The following is a 22,706-nucleotide window of genomic DNA, read 5'->3' on the forward strand; positions in this document are numbered from 1 at the left end:
CGGCAACAGTATGTAAAAGAGTGATAAACTTGAGGAATTGTTTGTGAAAATTACTGACGCAGCTCAGGTCTCAGTAGTACGTGGTAAACATTCTGACCGGGCAGGACCCGGAGTGTAAATCTAATTCTAGATCGGTGCCTACTGCAAGATTTCCTGTGTTTCATGGTGGTGTCCTTGCCAACTGTTGTGCTGTGTGAGGTCCTTGGGCAATGCCACTTGGTCAGGTTCCTGAAAAGAGTTCAATAGTTGTTTGGTTTTGATAAATGTGATTTTGATTACATGTGCTGGACTTTATCCTTCTGGGTGCAGTTCAAAACTGCTCCATGTGCACCTTGTGAGCTTTACACATCTGCCCTGTTTCTCAGACTAGAACAACCATTCCTTTCTCGTTGTGCGAATAGATTTTTTATTAACTTGTTAGTTGCTCACTTTCCTGACACTGGCTTGGCACTATGCCACATTACCCAGTTTAAATTGAACAAAGATGAGACCCAAAAACGTACAATGAATACAGTTTTCAAACTATGTGCCACCAGCCCTCCGACTGTCCAAGTTGTATGATAATTTTTATGAAAAATACCAACGTAATCATCTTTTACACAATGCCCACTGACATGTTACCTTTAAGTTGTCCTTGTACAGGGCTGTGGCCTCCTGTCTGCTAGTGGGTTCATGTAGTGCATACGCACACCTGTGATTTCTCCTTTAGGCCCGATCAGTGCCCTAATGTCAGTGATGTGTCTCATGTTATGTGTGTATTAACCCACCTCTCTGTCTCCTTCAGGTTCTATCGGTGGCCTTTCCTTTGCGTTAGGAATAGCGCAGTTTGCACTAATGGGATACATTATTCGATCTTGGAGGGCACTTGCGCTCGTAGGAAATGTGCCTGGATCACTTATCCTTCTTCTTTCTGTGTAAGTGGAAGATTCCTGTAGATCCCTCTTTCCCTCCAGTCTCATCCACACAGAGAGCACCTGTACATATGTGTGGATATAAGTTTGGCCGTCTATCCTGGTTCATGCTGTTGCTAGTTGGCTTGTTTGTTGTGTGAAACTCCCTAGAATTAACCTCTTTTTATTATTTGAAATTGGAGGTAATACAGTCTTTCTGTCCAGCATGAACCCATCTTTCTGCTGCCCACAAGTAATCCAGTTCTAAAGGTACCAGCTTGTTCGATTGAGTTGACCCACTGAACTATCTTGGGCACCAATTTGAAATCTCCCTGCCTCAGCCAGTTCCTAGAGCCTCCTAAAGGTAAACAGCTCTGTGTTCATTGGCTGTGCCTCGGCCAGTTCCTAGAGCCTCCTAAAGGTAAACAGCTCTGTACTCATTGGCTGTGCCTCGGCCTTTAAGTCCTAAGGTAAACAGCTCTGTATTCATTGGCCGTGCATCGGCCTTTAAGGCCTAAGGTAAGCAGCTCTGTATTCATTGGCTGTGCCTCGGCCTTTAAGGCCTAAGGTAAGCAGCTCTGTATATAGTTGCCAGTCGCCCGAGCCATCCAATGCTAGGACTCTGTCTGTGTTTTATGAGCCACACAATACAGGAGGTCATAGGCTTGTATACGTTTTCCAATCCAGTGAGCCATGTAGTGCCACTGGTGGTAGGCTTAGTACCCGTGTGCCAGGCCTGTGAGCCATGGAATGCCCCAAGTGAAAGGCTCGGCACCCATGTGACAGGCTCATGAGCCATGCACTGCCACTGGTGACAAGCTCTGCAACCTTGTACCAGGTCCATGAGCAATGGAGGTGTTATGCTCTGCATCCATGTTCCAGGCCCATGAGCCATCCAGTGCTTGAGTTACAGACTCTGTATCAACATAGCCATTCTCTCAGCCATCCAGTGCCACGTGTGATCTAGTCCGTACCTATTTGTGAATCTCTGGAGTCCTCTAGTACTACAGGTGACAGACTCTGTATCCTGTTTGAGTCCCTTGAGCGCTCCATAACCAGTGGTGATGCTCACTCAAGTACTAGAGGTGTAAGACTCTGTATCCGTTTGGCAGTTCCCTGAATCATCCAATTTGTGTGTATAGGCTCTATATCACAGTGTGACTCCACTGAGCCCTCCAGTACTAGGGGTGACACACTCTGTATCATGTGTGAATCCCTTCAGCCCTCCAGTACTAGGGGTGACACACCCTGTATCATGTGTGAATCCCTTCAGCCCTCCAGTACTAGAGGTGACGCACTCTGTATCATGTGTGAATCCCTTCAGCCCTCCAGTACTACAGGTGACACAATCTGTATTATGTGGGAATCCCTTCAGCTCTCCAGTACTAGGGGGTGACACACCCTGTATCATGTGTGAATCCCTTCACCCCTCCAGTACTAGGGGTGACACACTCTGTATCATGTGTGAATGCCTTCACCCCTCCAGTGCTAGGGGTGACACACTCTGTATCATGTGTGAATCCCTTCACCCCTCCAGTACTACGGGTAACACCCTGTATCATGTGTGAACCCCTTCAGCTCTCCAGTACTACGGGTGACACACTCTGTATCATGTGTGAATCCCTTCAGCCCTCCAGTACTACGGGTAACACAATCTGTATCATGTGTGAATCCCTTCAGCTCTCCAGTACTAGAGGGTGACACACCCTGTATCATGTGTGAATCCCTTCACCCCTCCAGTACTAGGGGTGACACACTCTGTATCATGTGTGAATCCCTTCACCCCTCCAGTACTAGAGGTGACACACTCTGTATCATGTGTGAATCCCTTCACCCCTCCAGTACTACGGGTGACACCCTGTATCATGTGTGAATCCCTTCACCCCTCCAGTACTAGGGGTAACACACCCTGTATCATGTGTGAATCCCTTCAGCCCTCCAGTACTAGGGGTGACACACCCTGTATCATGTGTGAATCCCTTCAGCTCTCCAGTACTAGAGGTGACACACTCTGTATCATGTGTGAATCCCTTCAGCTCTCCAGTACTAGGGGTGACACACCCTGTATCATGTGTGAATCCCTTCACCCCTCCAGTACTAGGGGTGACACACCCTGTATCATGTGTGAATCCCTTCAGCTCTCCAGTACTAGAGGTGACACACTCTGTATCATGTGTGAATCCCTTCAGCTCTCCAGTACTAGGGGTGACACACCCTGTATCATGTGTGAATCCCTTCACCCCTCCAGTACTAGGGGTGACACACCCTGTATCATGTGTGAATCCCTTCAGCTCTCCAGTACTAGGGGTGACACACTCTGTATCATGTGTGAATCCCTTCAGCTCTCCAGTACTAGAGGTGACACACTCTGTATCATGTGTGAATCCCTTCAGCTCTCCAGTACTAGGGGTGACACACCCTGTATCATGTGTGAATCCCTTCACCCCTCCAGAACTATGGGTGACACAATCTGTATCCTGTGTGAATCCCTTCAGCTCTCCAGTACTAGAGGTGACACACTCTGTATCATGTGTGAATCCCTTCAGCCCTCTAGTACTGGGGGTGACAGACACAGTATCATGTGTGAATCCCTTCAGCTCTCCAGTACTAGGGGTGACACACCCTGTATCATGTGTGAATCCCTTCAGCCCTCCAGTACTAGGGGTGACACACCCTGTATCATGTGTGAATCCCTTCAGCTCTCCAGTACTAGAGGTGACACACTCTGTATCATGTGTGAATCCCTTCAGCTCTCCAGTACTAGGGGTGACACACCCTGTATCATGTGTGAATCCCTTCACCCCTCCAGTACTAGGGGTGACACACCCTGTATCATGTGTGAATCCCTTCAGCTCTCCAGTACTAGAGGTGACACACTCTGTATCATGTGTGAATCCCTTCAGCCCTCCAGTACTAGGGGTGACAGACACGGTATCATGTGTGAATCCCTTCAGCTCTCCAGTACTAGGGGTGACACACCCTGTATCATGTGTGAATCCCTTCACCCCTCCAGTACTAGGGGTGACACACTCTGTATCATGTGTGAATCCCTTCACCCCTCCAGTACTAGAGGTGACACACTCTGTATCATGTGTGAATCCCTTCACCCCTCCAGTACTACGGGTGACACCCTGTATCATGTGTGAATCCCTTCACCCCTCCAGTACTAGGGGTAACACACCCTGTATCATGTGTGAATCCCTTCAGCCCTCCAGTACTAGGGGTGACACACCCTGTATCATGTGTGAATCCCTTCAGCTCTCCAGTACTAGAGGTGACACACTCTGTATCATGTGTGAATCCCTTCAGCTCTCCAGTACTAGGGGTGACACACCCTGTATCATGTGTGAATCCCTTCACCCCTCCAGTACTAGGGGTGACACACCCTGTATCATGTGTGAATCCCTTCAGCTCTCCAGTACTAGAGGTGACACACTCTGTATCATGTGTGAATCCCTTCAGCTCTCCAGTACTAGGGGTGACACACCCTGTATCATGTGTGAATCCCTTCACCCCTCCAGTACTAGGGGTGACACACCCTGTATCATGTGTGAATCCCTTCAGCTCTCCAGTACTAGGGGTGACACACTCTGTATCATGTGTGAATCCCTTCAGCTCTCCAGTACTAGAGGTGACACACTCTGTATCATGTGTGAATCCCTTCAGCTCTCCAGTACTAGGGGTGACACACCCTGTATCATGTGTGAATCCCTTCACCCCTCCAGTACTATGGGTGACACAATCTGTATCATGTGTGAATCCCTTCAGCTCTCCAGTACTAGAGGTGACACACTCTGTATCATGTGTGAATCCCTTCAGCCCTCCAGTACTAGGGGTGACAGACACGGTATCATGTGTGAATCCCTTCAGCTCTCCAGTACTAGGGGTGACACACCCTGTATCATGTGTGAATCCCTTCAGCCCTCCAGTACTAGGGGTGACACACCCTGTATCATGTGTGAATCCCTTCAGCTCTCCAGTACTAGAGGTGACACACTCTGTATCATGTGTGAATCCCTTCAGCTCTCCAGTACTAGGGGTGACACACCCTGTATCATGTGTGAATCCCTTCACCCCTCCAGTACTAGGGGTGACACACCCTGTATCATGTGTGAATCCCTTCAGCTCTCCAGTACTAGAGGTGACACACTCTGTATCATGTGTGAATCCCTTCAGCTCTCCAGTACTAGGGGTGACACACCCTGTATCATGTGTGAATCCCTTCACCCCTCCAGTACTAGGGGTGACACACCCTGTATCATGTGTGAATCCCTTCAGCTCTCCAGTACTAGGGGTGACACACTCTGTATCATGTGTGAATCCCTTCAGCTCTCCAGTACTAGAGGTGACACACTCTGTATCATGTGTGAATCCCTTCAGCTCTCCAGTACTAGGGGTGACACACCCTGTATCATGTGTGAATCCCTTCACCCCTCCAGTACTATGGGTGACACAATCTGTATCATGTGTGAATCCCTTCAGCTCTCCAGTACTAGAGGTGACACACTCTGTATCATGTGTGAATCCCTTCAGCCCTCCAGTACTAGGGGTGACAGACACGGTATCATGTGTGAATCCCTTCAGCTCTCCAGTACTAGGGGTGACACACCCTGTATCATGTGTGAATCCCTTCACCCCTCCAGTACTAGGGGTGACACACTCTGTATCATGTGTGAATCCCTTCACCCCTCCAGTACTAGAGGTGACACACTCTGTATCATGTGTGAATCCCTTCACCCCTCCAGTACTACGGGTGACACCCTGTATCATGTGTGAATCCCTTCACCCCTCCAGTACTAGGGGTAACACACCCTGTATCATGTGTGAATCCCTTCAGCCCTCCAGTACTAGGGGTGACACACCCTGTATCATGTGTGAATCCCTTCAGCTCTCCAGTACTAGAGGTGACACACTCTGTATCATGTGTGAATCCCTTCAGCTCTCCAGTACTAGGGGTGACACACCCTGTATCATGTGTGAATCCCTTCACCCCTCCAGTACTAGGGGTGACACACCCTGTATCATGTGTGAATCCCTTCAGCTCTCCAGTACTAGAGGTGACACACTCTGTATCATGTGTGAATCCCTTCAGCTCTCCAGTACTAGGGGTGACACACCCTGTATCATGTGTGAATCCCTTCACCCCTCCAGTACTAGGGGTGACACACCCTGTATCATGTGTGAATCCCTTCAGCTCTCCAGTACTAGGGGTGACACACTCTGTATCATGTGTGAATCCCTTCAGCTCTCCAGTACTAGAGGTGACACACTCTGTATCATGTGTGAATCCCTTCAGCTCTCCAGTACTAGGGGTGACACACCCTGTATCATGTGTGAATCCCTTCACCCCTCCAGTACTATGGGTGACACAATCTGTATCATGTGTGAATCCCTTCAGCTCTCCAGTACTAGAGGTGACACACTCTGTATCATGTGTGAATCCCTTCAGCCCTCCAGTACTAGGGGTGACAGACTCGGTATCATGTGTAAATCCCTTCACCCCTCCAGTACTAGGGGTAACACACCCTGTATCATGTGTGAATCCCTTCAGCGCTCCAGTACTAGATGTGACACACCCTGTATCATGTGTGAATCCCTTCAGCCCTCCAGTTCTAGGGGTGACAGACTCTGTATCATGTGTGAATCCCTTCAGCTTTCCAGTACTACAGGTGACACACCCTGTATCATGTGTGAATCCCTTCAGCCCTCCAGTTCTAGGGGTGACAGACTCTGTATCATGTGTGAATCCCTTCAGCTTTCCAGTACTACAGGTGACACACCCTGTATCATGTGTGAATCACTTCAGCTCTCCAGTACTACAGCTGACACACCCTGTATCATGTGTGAATCCCTTCAGCGCTCCAGTACTAGGGGTGACGCACTCTGTATCATGTGTGAATCCCTTCAGCGCTCCAGTACTAGATGTGACACACCCTGTATCATGTGTGAATCCCTTCAGCCCTCCAGTTCTAGGGGTGACAGACTCTGTTTCATGTGTGAATCCCTTCAGCGCTCCAGTACTAGGGGTGACGCACTCTGTATCATGTGTGAATCCCTTCAGCGCTCCAGTACTAGATGTGACACACCCTGTATCATGTGTGAATCCCTTCAGCCCTCCAGTTCTAGGGGTGACAGACTCTGTATCATGTGTGAATCCCTTCAGCTTTCCAGTACTACAGGTGACACACCCTGTATCATGTGTGAATCCCTTCAGCCCTCCAGTTCTAGGGGTGACAGACTCTGTATCATGTGTGAATCACTTCAGCTCTCCAGTACTACAGGTGACACACCCTGTATCATGTGTGAATCCCTTCAGCCCTCCAGTTCTAGGGGTGACAGACTCTGTATCATGTGTGAATCCCTTCAGCTTTCCAGTACTACAGGTGACACACCCTGTATCATGTGTGAATCACTTCAGCTCTCCAGTACTACAGCTGACACACCCTGTATCATGTGTGAATCCCTTCAGCGCTCCAGTACTAGGGGTGACGCACTCTGTATCATGTGTGAATCCCTTCAGCGCTCCAGTACTAGATGTGACACACCCTGTATCATGTGTGAATCCCTTCAGCCCTCCAGTTCTAGGGGTGACACACCCTGTATCATGTGTGAACCCCTTCGGCCCTCCAGTACTACCTGCTGGCTTTGGAACTGGGGATCCCGGTTCGGGTCTTGGCGTTGGCTCGACATCCTGCGATTCCGGGCAAATTACTTAATTTCCACCTGCCGCAAAAAATGAAACAAAATGAATGTGACCTTGTGTAATATAGCTGGCGCTTATGTAAAGCGCTCCAATACCTTTTGGTCTTCTTTGCACTATTAAACTTCAAAAAAAGACCATCCACCACTTCAGACCATATTCGGACTGGCATTTTTGAGGGCCGGTCATGTGTGAATGACTCATGGGAGCTGGGCTGAGGAGAATACACCCTTAAAATTCTACAATAAATGCAACAGCAGGTTGCTGTGGTCAGATCAACATAGGATTTGCAACCCCTTTCTCCTGTGGGACTAAGAGGAATTGACCTGTTTAGCTGCCAGGCCTTCAGTTCTGCTTCGAAAGTAACAGTGGTGGGCGCACTGTAGGATGCAGTCCCGAGGTTCTCCTGAGCCATCGACTAATCCCGTTGTTGACCGCATCAAAGAAATATATTTGGATATAGAAAGAGGATGCAGAGTCCAGAATGTTTGTTGGCAAATTGATCCAGCTTCAAAGCCTTTCTCCAGGGCCCCAGTGAAGAACGTTGTTAGGGGAGAAAATACCAATCTTTTGGCTCACAGTGAACCCCTCTCAGCATTCTTACCCCCTCCTGCCCCACCCCAATCCCCGGGGTTTGACCTCAAACTGAGCCACAACTCCAGAGCAAAGAACTACCTCAAAGGGCCATTGCCCCTGCCCCAATCTGCCTTTGAAAAGCTTTGAGCATTTACCACTGATCACTGTTCCAGAGCTCTCTCTGCACTGTAAGGCTGTCTTGGCATTGGAAAAGCCACGAGAACCTCAACGTCGAGCGGCACCATTGTGATCCTGAGAACATGGGCTACTTTCATGGGAATGGAAATCAACCTCAAAACTGACACCGACCTCGGTACCGAGTGAGCCAACACTACCAGAAGACCAAAGCAAGCAGCCTGATGTGAGGCACAGGTTGATATACATCGAACCTGTGACAGATGCGTTTGAGCTCTTTTTCCACAACCTACGCAGACCAGAAAACAATGACTTCTACTTGAAGAGGCAATCTATGAGGGGCTCAGAACATTTGCAATCCCTAAAAAGAAAGACCTAGTTAGCGAAGTCTTACACCAGCAAAGTCTGTCCCCTTCACACACTAGACACAGAGCTCGATCCTTCTGCTGATGTTCACTACCTACCCATACGAGGAGGCCGTACCGACAGATAACAAAGATGACCCTTGGCATGATTACAGTGCAGATTCCCAGGAGGACCCAGTCCTTAAAACTGTACCCAAAGAAGCCATCTTGGCCTGATGATACATCTCCTACCATGCAGTGGTCCGGCATGCGGCAGACCATCACAGAAGCCAACTCCACTCCGGTGGAGAAAGAGGAGGACTTTCTCATTGAAGCACTCTTCGAAATATAGCGATCTGTACCGTACCTGCCAATTCTCCAAAACATGTTGAAATGCTCCAGTGAAAATGTTAAAAGGATATCATCCTGGAAGGTAAAACCTTCCCTAAAGCCAACGGCTGGTGTGTACTGATGCCTGGCACCTTACCCTGCGTACTTACAGACCAACACCAGACGTGCCTGGCTGAGGGCTTCCAACTTATGGCCAGAAGTCCAGCAACTCCTTCAAAGAATGCTTTTTGATGGAGACCACCGTTTCTTCCCTCAGTTGCCCTCAATGCTAGAAAATCTCAAAAAGGTCCTGACACAGCCAAAGCAATAGAGGGACTTCAAATCCAAGCAGGGTTTCAGCGGCAACGAGGGAGAGCTGGAGCCAGTTTAGACACCATCTCACCACAGACTCTAACAGCCACAGCAGCCCTTTCACGAGCGTCTCTCATCCAAACCTTCTGCCTGCGGAGTCTCCTGGTGCAACAGGGGTGGCAAGGCCAAGAGTGCCCAAAACAAGAGCGTCTCTGCCTCAAATCTGTGATCTTCTTCACATTCCCCGCAATCCCACAACACCTGTCAGAGGACTTAAAAGGGTGAATGCTTCCCCGTTGGAAGAGAATAACCTTGGGCAAGTGGGAAGTTTCTACTGTCGTCCAGGACTATTGTCTGGAGCTTCATACCGCATTTCCAAAATACCACCATGCCACCACAGCATCATTCAAGACCATCAAAGGTCGCTGCAGGAGAGAGTGATCGCAGTGCTTCAAAGAGGAGCAACAGAACCAGCGCCACCACAGCATCATTCAAGACCATCAAAGGTCGCTGCAGGAGAGAGTGATCGCAGGGCTTCAAAGAGGAGCAACAGAACCAGTTCCACCACAGCATCATTCAAGACCATCAAAGGTCGCTGCAGGAGAGAGTGATCGCAGTGCTTCAAAGAGGAGCAACAGAACCAGTTCCACCACAGCAGCAGGGAGACGGCTTTACTCCCTCTACTTTCTCATCCCTATGAAAGACGGCTCACCAAGGCCGAAACTTGACTAGTATATAATTTCAGAACACTTCAGAGTGACCGCTCTGTAAGATGCCACTGCTCTGTGTCAGGTAGGGACCACATAGCAACCCTCTATCTCTAGGACACTTGCTTCCATGTACCCTTCCACCCGACGCACCACCAGTGTCTCAGGTTTGTTGTAAGTGGAAAGCATTGGCAGTTCAAGGTACTGGCCTTTGGGGTCCCAACAGCCACACAGCTGCACACAAAATGGCTGGCAGTGGCTCAATACAGTTCGTATCTGTCTATACCTGGATGACTGGCTAGTAAAGAGCAGCAGCCGAGAGCAAGGTCTAGCACATACTCCACAAGTGGTGTCTCTTCTCACACATTAGGGTTCTCTTCATTGACAAAACGTCTCCCCTCTGTCCCAACAAGCGCAGCAGTTCCTGGGAGCTATACTAAATACAGTAACAGGCAAACCCTACCTCAACATGAGAGTGATGGCATTTCAGAGGCTGCGTCCCCTCTATCAGACGTTGCATCCTCAGACAGTGAGAGCGATAATGAAACTGTTAGGAATGATGGTGCCTTGTCTTGCAGTAGTGCCAAGTGCTCAGTTGCACATACTCCCTCGGCAGGAGTGTCTTGCCTTAATATGTGACTGATCTGTGAGAGGCTCTAGTGTTGGTAGAGCCCAGAGGTCAGTACAGACTGTTATGGTAGAACAAGAAGAACCTGTTACTGGGCAGTTTGTTCGAGCCCCAGCCTCAAGCGACCTTGAACACGGGTGCGTTGCGCACAGCATCGGAAGCGCATCTATACCACCTGACAATCCTAGGCCAATGATCTCCTCAGCAACAGAGTTGGTGCAACAACGTACTGGGACTAATGGCTGTTCAACTAGTGCTTAGACGTTTTAGAAACCGATTCAAAACAAAAGAATGCTCATCTACATAGACAGCATGCCCCCACTGCACGGCCTTCAAGCATAGGGATGCATGCACTTGTTGTGCGGATTCTGCAAATACACAGAACTATGCGAAGGAAAACAGGACCTTGGTGTATGGGGGCTGAACCTTCCTGCCACCTCAGTACCCAAAATCGGCTAGCTATAGTGTCTCAGTCATTCTCCTACATAATCATGAAGCTACAAATGATCAGACAACCCAGAACACAACACTCCCGACTCTCTCAGGAATAGCGGTAGCAAGACGTACCCTTTCGCTCACTCACTCGTACTTGTCACAATAAGAATTGACAGACTCACTGTTATTGTTTAAAATGTTTATTTTAACTACCGTGCTCTATAATGCAGTATAAGAGCCACTACCAGCAGCAAAACGCATAAACCTAAAACAATTAGCAATGTAGCAATTCCATCGATTATAAAGGTTGATGTCATCATATACAGATAGTGGATAAAGGACTATAAGGCCTAACCAGCCTCCTCTTGGTAAGAAGAAGTTTTATTATACAAAGGAAGATCTCTGGGCTTTGTCAGCAGACCCCATACCTTAATGCCTAGATGGTAGTTTTACATCTTAGGAACAGCATAGCTCTTCACCCTGGAAAGGTCCCTCTCCAAGTGTCTGTTTGAACAACATGGATCCCCGTAGTATGAAAGCACGAGTTTCCAGCAGCGCAGCTGTGTTAGCATGCTTTGTCTAGGTGCGAGGGACTGGCCAGAACAGAATAACAGGGGCATTGTTTACTGACCTTGCACATCGTGTTCACACTAAACTCCAGGAACAGGCAGAGAACGCAGAAAGCAGCCCGTCCTCATGTGAAAGGCACAAACCGAGTCTTGCAAAATAAAGTCCTATAGTAACGTACGCAAAAGCAGCATCATGGCAGCAGAGCTCGTGCTAACTTAGCAATGTCGAGAATGACCCTAACGGCCATATAACACACTCACCACAGCTGTCCAAGGCAGCACAGACAATCTGGCTTTGGCTGGTTCGCCAACAAGTCCTTTTCCTAGCCAGCACATTCTCAGAATAGACAACAACGTCATGGACCTGTTCAGCAGGACGCATCAAGGAACATACAAACGGGAGCTCAACATTCAGGTGCTTCAGTAATCCTTCTCTGCTAAGGGCCCCAGCGTCGATCTCTGCCATTCAAGATTACTCAAAATGCCAAAACGTTGCCTCCTGGTACCCACAGGTACCCACACCCTCAATGCCCCGGGCAATGCTCTATGGATGAACGTGTTGGGATATTTGCTTATGTTTTTCCTCCGGATCCCACTCACACATAGGTACTAAGGAAAATGAAGCAAGCATCCATGAGATTTACTCATAGCACCCACTTGGTACTTACTGCTTCTGGAAATATCTATACGGACGACAAGAGGTTCTGCCACCCGCAGACCTCACACAACATCACGGTCAGTTGCAATACACTAACTGAATCTTACAATTATGCACCTGAGGTCTCCGAGTTTGGATTGCTGCAACTCCCAGAAGAGTGCATGCAAATTCTTGAGGAGGCTTGTAAGCCAACAACAAGGGCATGTTACACTGCCAAATGGAAAAGATTTGTCACTATAGCTCCAGGCACGGCAAGCATCCACCAGAGGCCTAAGGGCAGGATATTATCTGCTGATTGTTGCGCCCTTAGAGGGCAGGCTTCACATAGACTTCAGCTGACCGCTTACTTGCAAAATGGACAACACCAATCAATATTCAACATACCAGTAGCCAGAGTTTCATGGAGTGCCTTTAAAGAGCTCTCCCTCCAAGAGCGCCACCAGTCCACTCTTGACACTTCAGCATTGTTCCTACCAGGTTCCCAGAGCCGCAGTTAAAGCCTTTATGTTCCCGCCCACTGCAGTTTCTTTCATGGAAGATGGCTTCCTCCCTGTTATAACCTCTTTCAGTTAGTGAACTCCAAACTCTACCAGTGGAGAAACCGTTAACTCAAGTGCACAAAGATCAGGTTGTCCTTCAAACAAATTCTTGTTTTCTGTCTAAGGTCATTTCTAGTTCCATCTCATAAGCACATTGATTTGCCAGTTTCTTTCCCACAAACGCAGTTGGTTGTGGAAAGGGCCTTACAATTTCTACATGTCAAAAAGATTTCAAGTACTGTCCTGACCAGACCGAGGGCCTGATTTACAGTTTGGCCGACAGGTTCTCCATTACAAGCTTTACTGATCTCTTGTCGACCTGATTACAAGGGATGCAATTCACTTGTAATCAGGCGATGGACATCCTTGACATTTGTGACCCAGTAACCTGGCTGGTAATTTCTTAAGCTGGCCCTAAAACCTTTAGAAACACAAAGCGGCGCATGCTGCAATTGAAAAGTTTTACTTACCTATAACAATCAGGAATCCAGAAAGGAGAGAGCTGTGCAGCTCCTCAAATGCCCTCCGTTCTACCCCTTACTCCAGCTAGAGTATGGTGTCTGCATTACTTTGAGGTGCTTTTAACCGAAATCAATCTTAGACCAATTATACCCACTGGCTTGACCCGGTTCATGTGGCTGCCATTTAAATAAGATCACAGCCATCCTTTGTGCAAAGGCTGCAATACTAAGGAGTGGTGAGATACTTTTATGATGCCCTGTATAAGTTCCAGTTGGGGAAGGGGGAGGGAATCCATTAGGACTGTCTTGTTGGGCTGTCTGTCATAGAATGCCTGACACCTGGCATTGATGTACAGCTTCCCAGCATAACTTTCTTTTTTGCTCATTTTTTTCACTTTCCTCATGCACTTGGTGTTTGTTTTGCAGATTCATTCCAGAATCCCCTCGCTGGCTGTATGCTCAGGGCCGGTTGCCTGAGGCTGAAAATGCCCTCTACCTCATTGCCAAGAACAATGGAAGGCAGAAGTATAATATCTCACTGACTCCACGGCCCTGTACCACAGACCGCAGTGCCGGCCTCAAGGATGTATTCTGTCACCGGATCCTTCTGGTTCGCACCGTAATCATGATGTATATATGGTACTGATAATCTGAGATGTACTATATGTGGTACTCCTGGGGGGAGGGGCTGGGGAATGGCGAGGGGAAGGTGTTGGGTTGGCCCGGCATGTAGCTGTTTCTTCTGACTCCTAAGTGCACTGTATACACTCAACATCACTGGACTTTGTCACGTGAATGGTTTATCACCCATTTCCTGATGACCTGCCTTTTTCCTTGGACAGGGATGATTCTTAGGGAGGAATCCTTTGACTTGGGCATGGTTGCTTTTAGGGTGGATGGTGGCAATGGTTCCTTGTGTTGGGAATTCTTTACTGGTGTTGGCTGAGTGGTGGACGTGGCACCTGGATCTGGAATGAGTGGTAGGAGCAGATCCTTGAAGTGGGATGTGAGTGATGGACATAGTTTTCTGTGGTGAGATTAGTGTTGGGAATGGTTCCTAAGAGTGGGATGAGCATGGAGAAGGATTGGGAATAGGTCCATGGAGTTGTATTAGTGCTGGGAATGCTTGTGTAGAGCAGGGCAGCGAACTGTACCATGGAAACAGGGTAGGTGGTGGAAATGGTTCCTTGAAGTAGAACACAGGCTGGTAATAGCTCCTTGGAGTGGTGAGAGTGGTTCATTGCAGCAGGATCAACATTGGGACTTGTTACTTGGAGCAAGATGAGTGTTCAGAATTTGTCCTTAAAGAGCGATGAATGGCGGGATTTCTTCCTACCTAAGAATGTTGGGTGTGACTCCTTGGATCTGGATGAGTTGAAATGGTTCCCGTGGTCCCTTAGAGTGGGTTAAATGATAGAATTGGTTCCTTGGAGTGTGATGAGTAGTGGGATTGGGTTTATAGAGCAGGAAGAGTGGGATTTGTTCTTCAGAGTGGGAACAGATGTGAGAATGTTTCTTTGAAGTGGAATGAATGATTTAAGCAGATTTGGAGCAGATTTGACAACAGTTCCATGAAGTGGGATAAATTATATAATTTGTTCTTTGCAGTCTCATGAAATGGGTATTGGTTACTTTGAGTGGAATGATTGGTGAGATTGGTCTCTTGGAGTGGGTTGATTGGTGGGATTGATTCCTTGGAGTGAGATGTTTGTGGGATTGGTTCCTTGGAGTGGAAATATTGGTGCAGTCGGTTCTTTGCTGTGTTATTATTGGTACTTTGGAGTGGGATGAAGGGTGGGTTTGCCACCTTGGAGTGTATGATTGGTGGGGACTAGTTCCTTGGATTGTGATGAATGATGGAATTGGTTACTTGGAGGGGGGATGAAGGGTGAGTTTGGTACCTTGGAGTGTGATGATTGGTGGGAGTGCTTCCTTAGAGTGTGATTTGTTTCTTGGAGGTTGATGGTTGGTTCCTTGGAGTGGGATGAAGGGTGGGTTTGGCTCCTTGGAGTATGATGTTTGGGAGGATTGGTTCATGGGCGTGTGATTGGTTCCTAGTAGTGTGATGATTGGTTGGAGTGGTTCCTTGGCGTGTGATGATTGTTGGGACTGGTTCCTTGCAGTATGATGAGTAGGAATAGTTCTCTGGAATCGTTCAGATGTGAGAACGGTTCCCTGAAGTGGGATGAATGATATCATTTGTTCTTTAGAGTCTGATGAATTGGGTAATTGGTTACTTTGAGTGGAATGATTGGTGGGATTGGTTCCTTGGAGTAGAATGAGCATTACCAGTGGTTTCTCTGAGTCTGGTAGCATGAGTGATGGTGCTTTCCTGAGGCGTCAAACATATTTTATTGACTTGTGACTTTCATGTGAGAATAGTCACCTACTCGCAACTTAGACCATCCATGTCCAACCACCTGGGTGCCCAACAGCCATCAAATGCAGTAGAATCGTGTTTCTGTTTCTCATTTGAAAGCTCATATCTTCATAACTTCAACATTTGTAGAACAATTAGTCAGGAACCTCCTGTAGGGCTCCAGGGGTAGGTTTGCTCTGCTCTCAGTGTCCTTGTGCAGGTGAGTGATCTAGCATCATCTGAAAAGAACTCCAGCTGTAGGGTTCTCCTCGTCACAAACGTTTCCCTTTTTCTTGCCATATTCTCTGTGACATCGTCCATGCCCATCAGATACCACAGTTTGTGATGCAAATCCAAAATGATCCGTCTTCAGCCACCTTCCTAGTAAGGTGTGTGAGCAGCTGTTGTGCCAGTCCAGTGTCTCCTTTCGTTCTCCAGCACATACAGCTCTGCTGAGGGCCTTTAGCCTGGGATCCCTATACCCAATATTTTGGAGATCGCTCAAGACCCTATCCCAGACGCTACAGATCATGGGCTTGTCCCAGAGAATATTTATTAGGATGCTTTTTCTCCCTCACTCTCTCCAGTAAGCATTTGACCATCTTTTTCTAAAACAGGTGATAATTTAATTGGGGTGCAGGTGTAGCGCCACCTATAGACACTTTTGGAGTTCCACTCTAGCCCCCTGACATTTATGACTGTTCCACACAGTCCCCTTTATATAGCAGCCCATTCCTGCCTGCACATGTTGTAGTCTTCTGGGCTTTATAGAATGCCCATCTAACTTGTGGCTCCACCCCAAGGAGGGCCTTCTGTATACTGGAGGTCAAGTGCTTATCTGAAGATACTATCTGTAGCAGCATCTCGAAGGGTGTGAGCTCCCCAGTGCCTCTGCTTTCACTGTGTGGTGTTGTGCTGAGTGGTGCAGCTGGAAATAGTGCTTTTTTTTACCTCTTTTTGCAGTGTGAAGTCCCTATCAATATGCTCAATGGATTTAATAACCCCCTTTGAATCGGTCACCCAATTCCTGATATCCATTTCGCTTCCAGTGCTAAAATGGATCTGCCTGGAGTGGGACGAGGAGGGAGTGTGTGTTCCTTGGAGTGCTGTTAGTGTTGGGAGTGGTTTCTTGGTACAGGATGGGTGTTGGGAGTGGTTCCTTGGGGCGAGATCAGTGTTGGGAGTGGTTCCTTGGAATGGCGTCAGTGTTGGGAGTGGTTCCATGGAGATGGATACGTTTTGGGAATGGTTCCTTACAGCATAGTTTATGTTGGGAATATTTCCCTGGAGTGTGTGTTCCTTGGAGTGCTGTTAGTGTTGGGACTGGTTTCTTGGTACGGGATGGGTGTTGCCACTGGTTTCTTGGTACGGTATGGGTGTTGGGAGTGGTTCCTTGGAGCTGGGTCAGTGTTGGGAGTGGTTCCATGGAGATGGATACGTTTTGGGAATGGTTCCTTACAGCATAGTTAATGTTGGGAATATTTCCCTGGAGTGTGTGTTCCTTGGAGTGCTGTTAGTGTTGGGACTGGTTTCTTGGTACGGGATGGGTGTTTCCACTGGTTTCTTGGTACGGTATGGGTGTTGGGAGTGGTTCCATGGAGATGGATACGTTTTGGGAATGGTTCCTTACAGCATAGTTAATGTTGGGAATATTTCCCTGGAGTGTGTGTTCCTTGGAGTGCTGTTAGTGTTGGGACTGGTTTCTTGGTACGGGATGGGTGTTGCCACTGGTTTCTTGGTACGGTGTGGGTGTTGGGAGTGGTTCCTTGGAGCTGGGTCAGTGTTGGGAGTGGTTCCATGGAGATGGATAAGTTTTGGGAATGGTTCCTTACAGCATAGTTAATGTTGGGAATATTTCCCTGGAGTGTGTGTTCCTTGGAGTGCTGTTAGTGTTGGGACTGGTTTCTTGGTACGGGATGGGTGTTGGGAGTGGTTCCTTGGGGGAGAGATCAGTGTTGGGAGTGGTTCCTTGGAATGGGTTCAGCGTTTAGAGTGGTTCCATGGAGATGGATACGTTTTGGGGAAGGGTTCCTCACAGCATAGTTAGTGTTGGGAATATTTGCCTGGAGTGGGACGAGTAGGGAGTGTGTGTTCCTTGGAGTTCAGTGAGTGTTTGGGATTGTTCCTCATGGGAGATGGGTTTTGGAACGGGTTCCTTGGAGCGGGATGAGCGTGGGAGTGGTTCCATGGAGCTGGATTATTGTTGGTAATGGTTCCCTGAAGTGGAATGAGTGATGAGTGTAGTTCATTGGAGTGGGTTGAGTATTGAAGATGGTTTCCTGAGGAAGATGGGTGTTGGTTCCTTAGAGCAGGATGAGTGTGGGCTTTGTTTCTTGGAGGGATATGAGTGTTGGGGGGTATTATGTGAAGCAGAGTGAGTGGAGGACTTGGCTCCTTGCAGTTGGTTTTGTGGTAGACCTGGTTCCTTGTAGAGGGATGAGCAGAGAAAATGCTTCCTTTTAGTGGGATGAGTGTTGGGAATTGTTTCTTGCAATTTGATAAGTGATGGGAATAGTTCTTATGAGCGGGTGAGTGTTGGGAACGGTTTAGTGGAGTTCAGTGAGTGTTGAAATGGTTATTTGGAGAGGAATGAGCCGTAGCACTTTTAGGAGAGCTATGAAAGTGGTACAAAGGTGTATGAGGGACCTGGGAGTGGGAAGGCCTGTGAAGGTTTATGAAGTCCGGGAGGAGTAGGCTTGGCACAAGTGTTCCTCACAGAGGGAGAAATCCCAGTGAGGGAAGAAGAGAAATAGTTGAGGTTTGAACTTAAACACCGTAGAGAATAAGAAGATCTTGTGGGGAAATTTGAGAGCACTCCACGCAATGGGTTGAGGTGTAGTCTTTCCCTCACTGTCTTCTCCTTGTTTCTCTTTCTATAGGTTTGTCTGTAGCCTGGTATACTACGGTCTGACACTCAACGCAGGGGACCTTGGTGGCAGTATATACATTAACCTGGCCTTGAGTGGATTGGTGGAAATCCCCTCCTATCCCATTTGCATCTACTTTATCAACCGCAAATGGTAAGTGTGACCAGCACTGGGAGTAAGGAAGGTGGCAGTGAGTGATGCAATGTCTGCTGCGGAGGCATGTTACATACCTGTGCATAGTGCAATGACGGGTAAGGGCACCAAGCCATTGCAGCCGATCGAGGCCTACGATAGAACTGTTAGTCCATCCATGGGGAAAGATGAAAGGGCTATAAATGTGATTCAAGTACACATCCTCGATTTTTATAAGGGTTAATGTCTTATCAGTGCTCCTTGCCGCTCCTGAACCGCTGGAGGATAATGCATGTTTACATTAGTTCAGCCGATCTTCTAGCAGGCACAAGGGCACACACCATGGATATGTTTATGAGGGACTGGAAAGTAAGAATGTTTTCATTCTCCTCCTTCTTGAGAGTTTTTCTAATTCCAATTCATTTCATGAACCATTTATCTTAATTCCAGTTGGAATCCACAGTACATATCCCATTAATGGCGGTGTATATCACACAAACCCCTACACTCTCGGGGACTGACGTCCTGTCTTTAAGGAAACAGTGTTTAATTTAAGACACTAAGGGCCAGATGTATCAAAAGAGAATTTTGTGATTCCCAAATATCAATTTTTACAGAATCTTCCATGGAATTCCTTAATATTACCTGATAGCAATTCGGTAAGTAGTGAATCACTGTTAGGTAATATGACTCAATTCGTTCCTATGGGCCAAAAGGCCCAGAGGTGCGAATAGTTTTGCATTCGCTAATTTGCGATTACCTAATTGGTAATCGCAAATTAGCGAATGCAAAGCCAAGGGTGCCCAAGGGCCTAAGGATCGCCTGAAACAACCCCAAAATTTAAATTGTGCACTTGTAAAGCTCACACATTTCCTAGGTGCATTTGGGCGCAGCGTGGCACTTTGAAAAATGCATTTTTGTGCATTTTCCAAAATTCGCACACGGTTACCATCAACTTGAAGTTGATGTTAATTAGAGTTCCCTAAATGCACAGTTCGCATTTTGGAAAGGCTTCTTACATGTGCATTAGCGATTCAAAAATTGCGATTCCCTATTTGCATTCACAATTTAGGTAATTGCTAAAACTTTTGATTACCTAAGTTGCGAATGCAAAGCCTTTCATACATAAGGAAAGGCCATTTTGCATTCGTCAACGGACGAATGTTGCTGTTCGCACCGTTTGCAAATGCAAAATACTTTCATACATCTGGTCCCAAAAAATGAAATAAAAATATCATCTTATAAAATACTAGGAATCCTCCTTTGTTCATCAAACCAAATCTTACATGGTATTTACTACTAAAGAGTGCCACATAAGTCCCAAAAACCCCTAATCCTCCTTTTCGAAAACCTAATAATGAATACCATAATTGCATCAATATAATATTTAAATTAAAATTAATTAATGATTAAATAAGTCATATTCCTGTACACCCATAGCTCCATCTTGCAATATCCAGATAAAAGAAAAAAAACACCTAGTACTTAATAATGAAATGAACATATTGGTCGTTTAAAACTAAATAAATGTCATTATCAGGCATTAGATGTAAAATGTGGCATTTTAGGGAGAAATTTAACCAAATCTATTCAGGGCGCAGCAACAAAAAAGGAAATCTGTGAAAGAAACTAAACTCATGCTAATTGAAGTCTATAATATTTATGATAAAAAGAAAATACATTTGAGAGTCATAGAATCTACCAGCAAGTAGTTCCCTCCTTCCCGCAGTAGTGTAAAATGAGCACTTATAGGAAAAGGCAAGACACAAGTATTTAGTATTGTACAAACTGGCTTTCACTACGTGGTTTCACGAAAACAAAGGTGTCGTACAGGCTGAGATCATGCGAAAGAAGGGAGACTATCTTCAGTTGTTGTTGGAGTGTAAACTCTTTAAGCTGAGCAAACATATCTACACTTTCTCATCTCGAGAGCCAAGATATGAAAGAGAGACTCTAAATCGTCAGACTGGCACATCTGTTTAGCTGTGGTTGCCATGTGCAAGAAATCATGTCTGCAACAGTTAGGCTAAGGCAGTAATTTGTATTAGCACCTCTTCTTATTACGCTATTTACTCGTGCAAGCAAGGACACATCAGTACTCATTAAAGGATTCCCTTCCAAATTCATTTTAGCTTAATGACGTTCTACGGAACCATAGTCGGATTTCCAGACCATTTCATTGCCGGCAGTTGTTTTCAGTGGGTCTGATGGAGAGGTGCCCATGACAGGAGCAATGCAGGTTGATGGAGGCATCACAGCCCCAGACACTGATTTATATCAGTATAAAGACCATAAAGATGGACGATAGAATTGATAAAATCTTCATTCTCCAGATTCCCAAAATATCCTTCAACTGTGACCAAATCCTGTAACTTTCAAAGCCTGCCACCTTGTCAATAGTATGAGTGGGTGGGTGCGTTGCCACACTCCGTCGGGAAGCGCCCACGCGTATGCGTTTCAAGGCATTTTTCATCGTAATAAAAACGGAAAGGAACCACAGGCATTGTTCCCATGGAGCCAGTGGGTAAGTGGACCCAACTCCACCTGGGCTTGAGGTTCTGCTTGGTACTGTTCAGGAATGGCAGGAAATATTGTCTTGATAAAGTGGATTCAGAAGTGAGCGCCCGCCTCAGTCCTGGTGATTTCTTCTTGTCTGCCGCCCGGCGCTTCCTGCCACAGCCAGACTATGAGCCAACCATGGGGATTGCAGCAAAGACGACTGATGAAGCCCAAAGAGGATACAGGGGCGGAGGGCGGAGCCATGATCTGCGCCATCATGACGAGGACTGTACAGCTGGGTAGCAACAACAGGAGCACGTCTGTGTGCCGTAGCAGAGAAGCAGTGTAGCGGTGTTTATGCACGATAAACCGTGTAAAGAGTCCAATGGTTCCCTTCTGAGTGGACGGGGCTTGCTATGCAATCGCAATGTGCTCTATAAGGGGGTAGTGTAGCGAGGCAGCCTTAGGCTTAACACATAATACATTTCAAAATACACACAATGATTAATAAATGACAAACTACTCAAGAAGGAGAGCCGCACCAATTTATAAAAATAGCAAGTATCTTTATATAGGTTTAGGTTTTAGAAGAAAAATCGTTCAGATAAGTAAGTTTTTTTTCAAAATAAAAGAGTGGACACTGCAATTTCGGAGTTCTGCAATGTTATCCTGTGGAAGGAAGAACAAGCTCTGCAAACATGTACAATACAGCGACTTACACGGCCAATCTCCAGGGGTTGAGGTGAGGGTTGGGCAAGGTCCAAGATAGCACCAACAGGTCACCACAAGCGGCACGAGGGCGCGCTGGGTGCAGGGTGCAAAACAGCCTTGGGAACCCAATAGGTTTCTTTGGAGATCGGTCACTGCAAAAAGAGGCTGCAGGGTTTGGTCAGGAGGTCACTCGGGCTGAGCCAGCAAGTAGACTCGGGCCTTGAGATGCTCATGGACCTTTGGCCCTCTTCTCCAGGGGCGGCTGATGCAGCGGTGTCCTTAGGCTTCATTTTTATTTTTACCGGAGCAGTTGAGGGGGGCTGCGTGCAGAGGCTGGAGGCATCGTCTGGGAGTCCAGGAGGGGTGAAACCACGATGGACACAAGCTCTGGAGGGCTGGGGAACCTTGTCGGCACCATTGGCCCACTTTAACTCGAACTGAAGGCACAGGTGCAGTAGATGCCTCAAGTGTCGTCGTCTTGGAGTTTCTGCTGAACAGGTCTCCTGTTCATGGGAGGTCTTGAGTCTTTTTCAAAGGCAGGCCGTCCTCCCAGGTTTCTGGAGTCACAGCTGCAGGACGAGTCGACGTTGACGCTATTTTCGATGAGGGATGCGGACACACTGGCAGGGTTGGTACCAGGTTAGCTGCATAGTCTCTCTTCTCGGCTTTTGCGGCTCTTCCCTGTCATCCCTCTTCTTAAGTAATCAGGATCTGTTTCCCTAGTGCCGGGGACTCCTCTAAATACTGCATTTTGGGGTGTTAGGGGAGTCTAGGGTAGTAGCTACTAACCCTTGCAGTCCAAGACCCCTCATATGCCCACTTCCCGTGGGAAGTGGGCAAAACCCTGTCCCAGA

General features: G+C 47.3%; 1 protein-coding gene across 2 annotated transcripts in view; it reads left to right on the forward strand.

Annotated features, from left to right (window-relative positions):
• The window catches only part of SLC22A15 (solute carrier family 22 member 15), a 161,437-nt gene that overhangs the window by 91,948 nt on the left and 46,783 nt on the right, over positions 1-22,706 (forward strand). For both annotated transcript variants that reach the window (XM_085620743.1, XM_085620742.1), the window contains 3 exons: positions 785-914; positions 13,711-13,923; positions 18,523-18,663. In XM_085620743.1, coding sequence (XP_085476869.1) covers positions 785-914; positions 13,711-13,923; positions 18,523-18,663 — 484 coding nt within the window. The remainder of the gene's footprint in view (positions 1-784; positions 915-13,710; positions 13,924-18,522; positions 18,664-22,706) is intronic.

Source organism: Triturus cristatus, chromosome 8 (assembly GCF_964204655.1).
Source record: "Triturus cristatus chromosome 8, aTriCri1.1, whole genome shotgun sequence".
Lineage (NCBI taxonomy): Eukaryota > Metazoa > Chordata > Amphibia > Caudata > Salamandridae > Triturus > Triturus cristatus.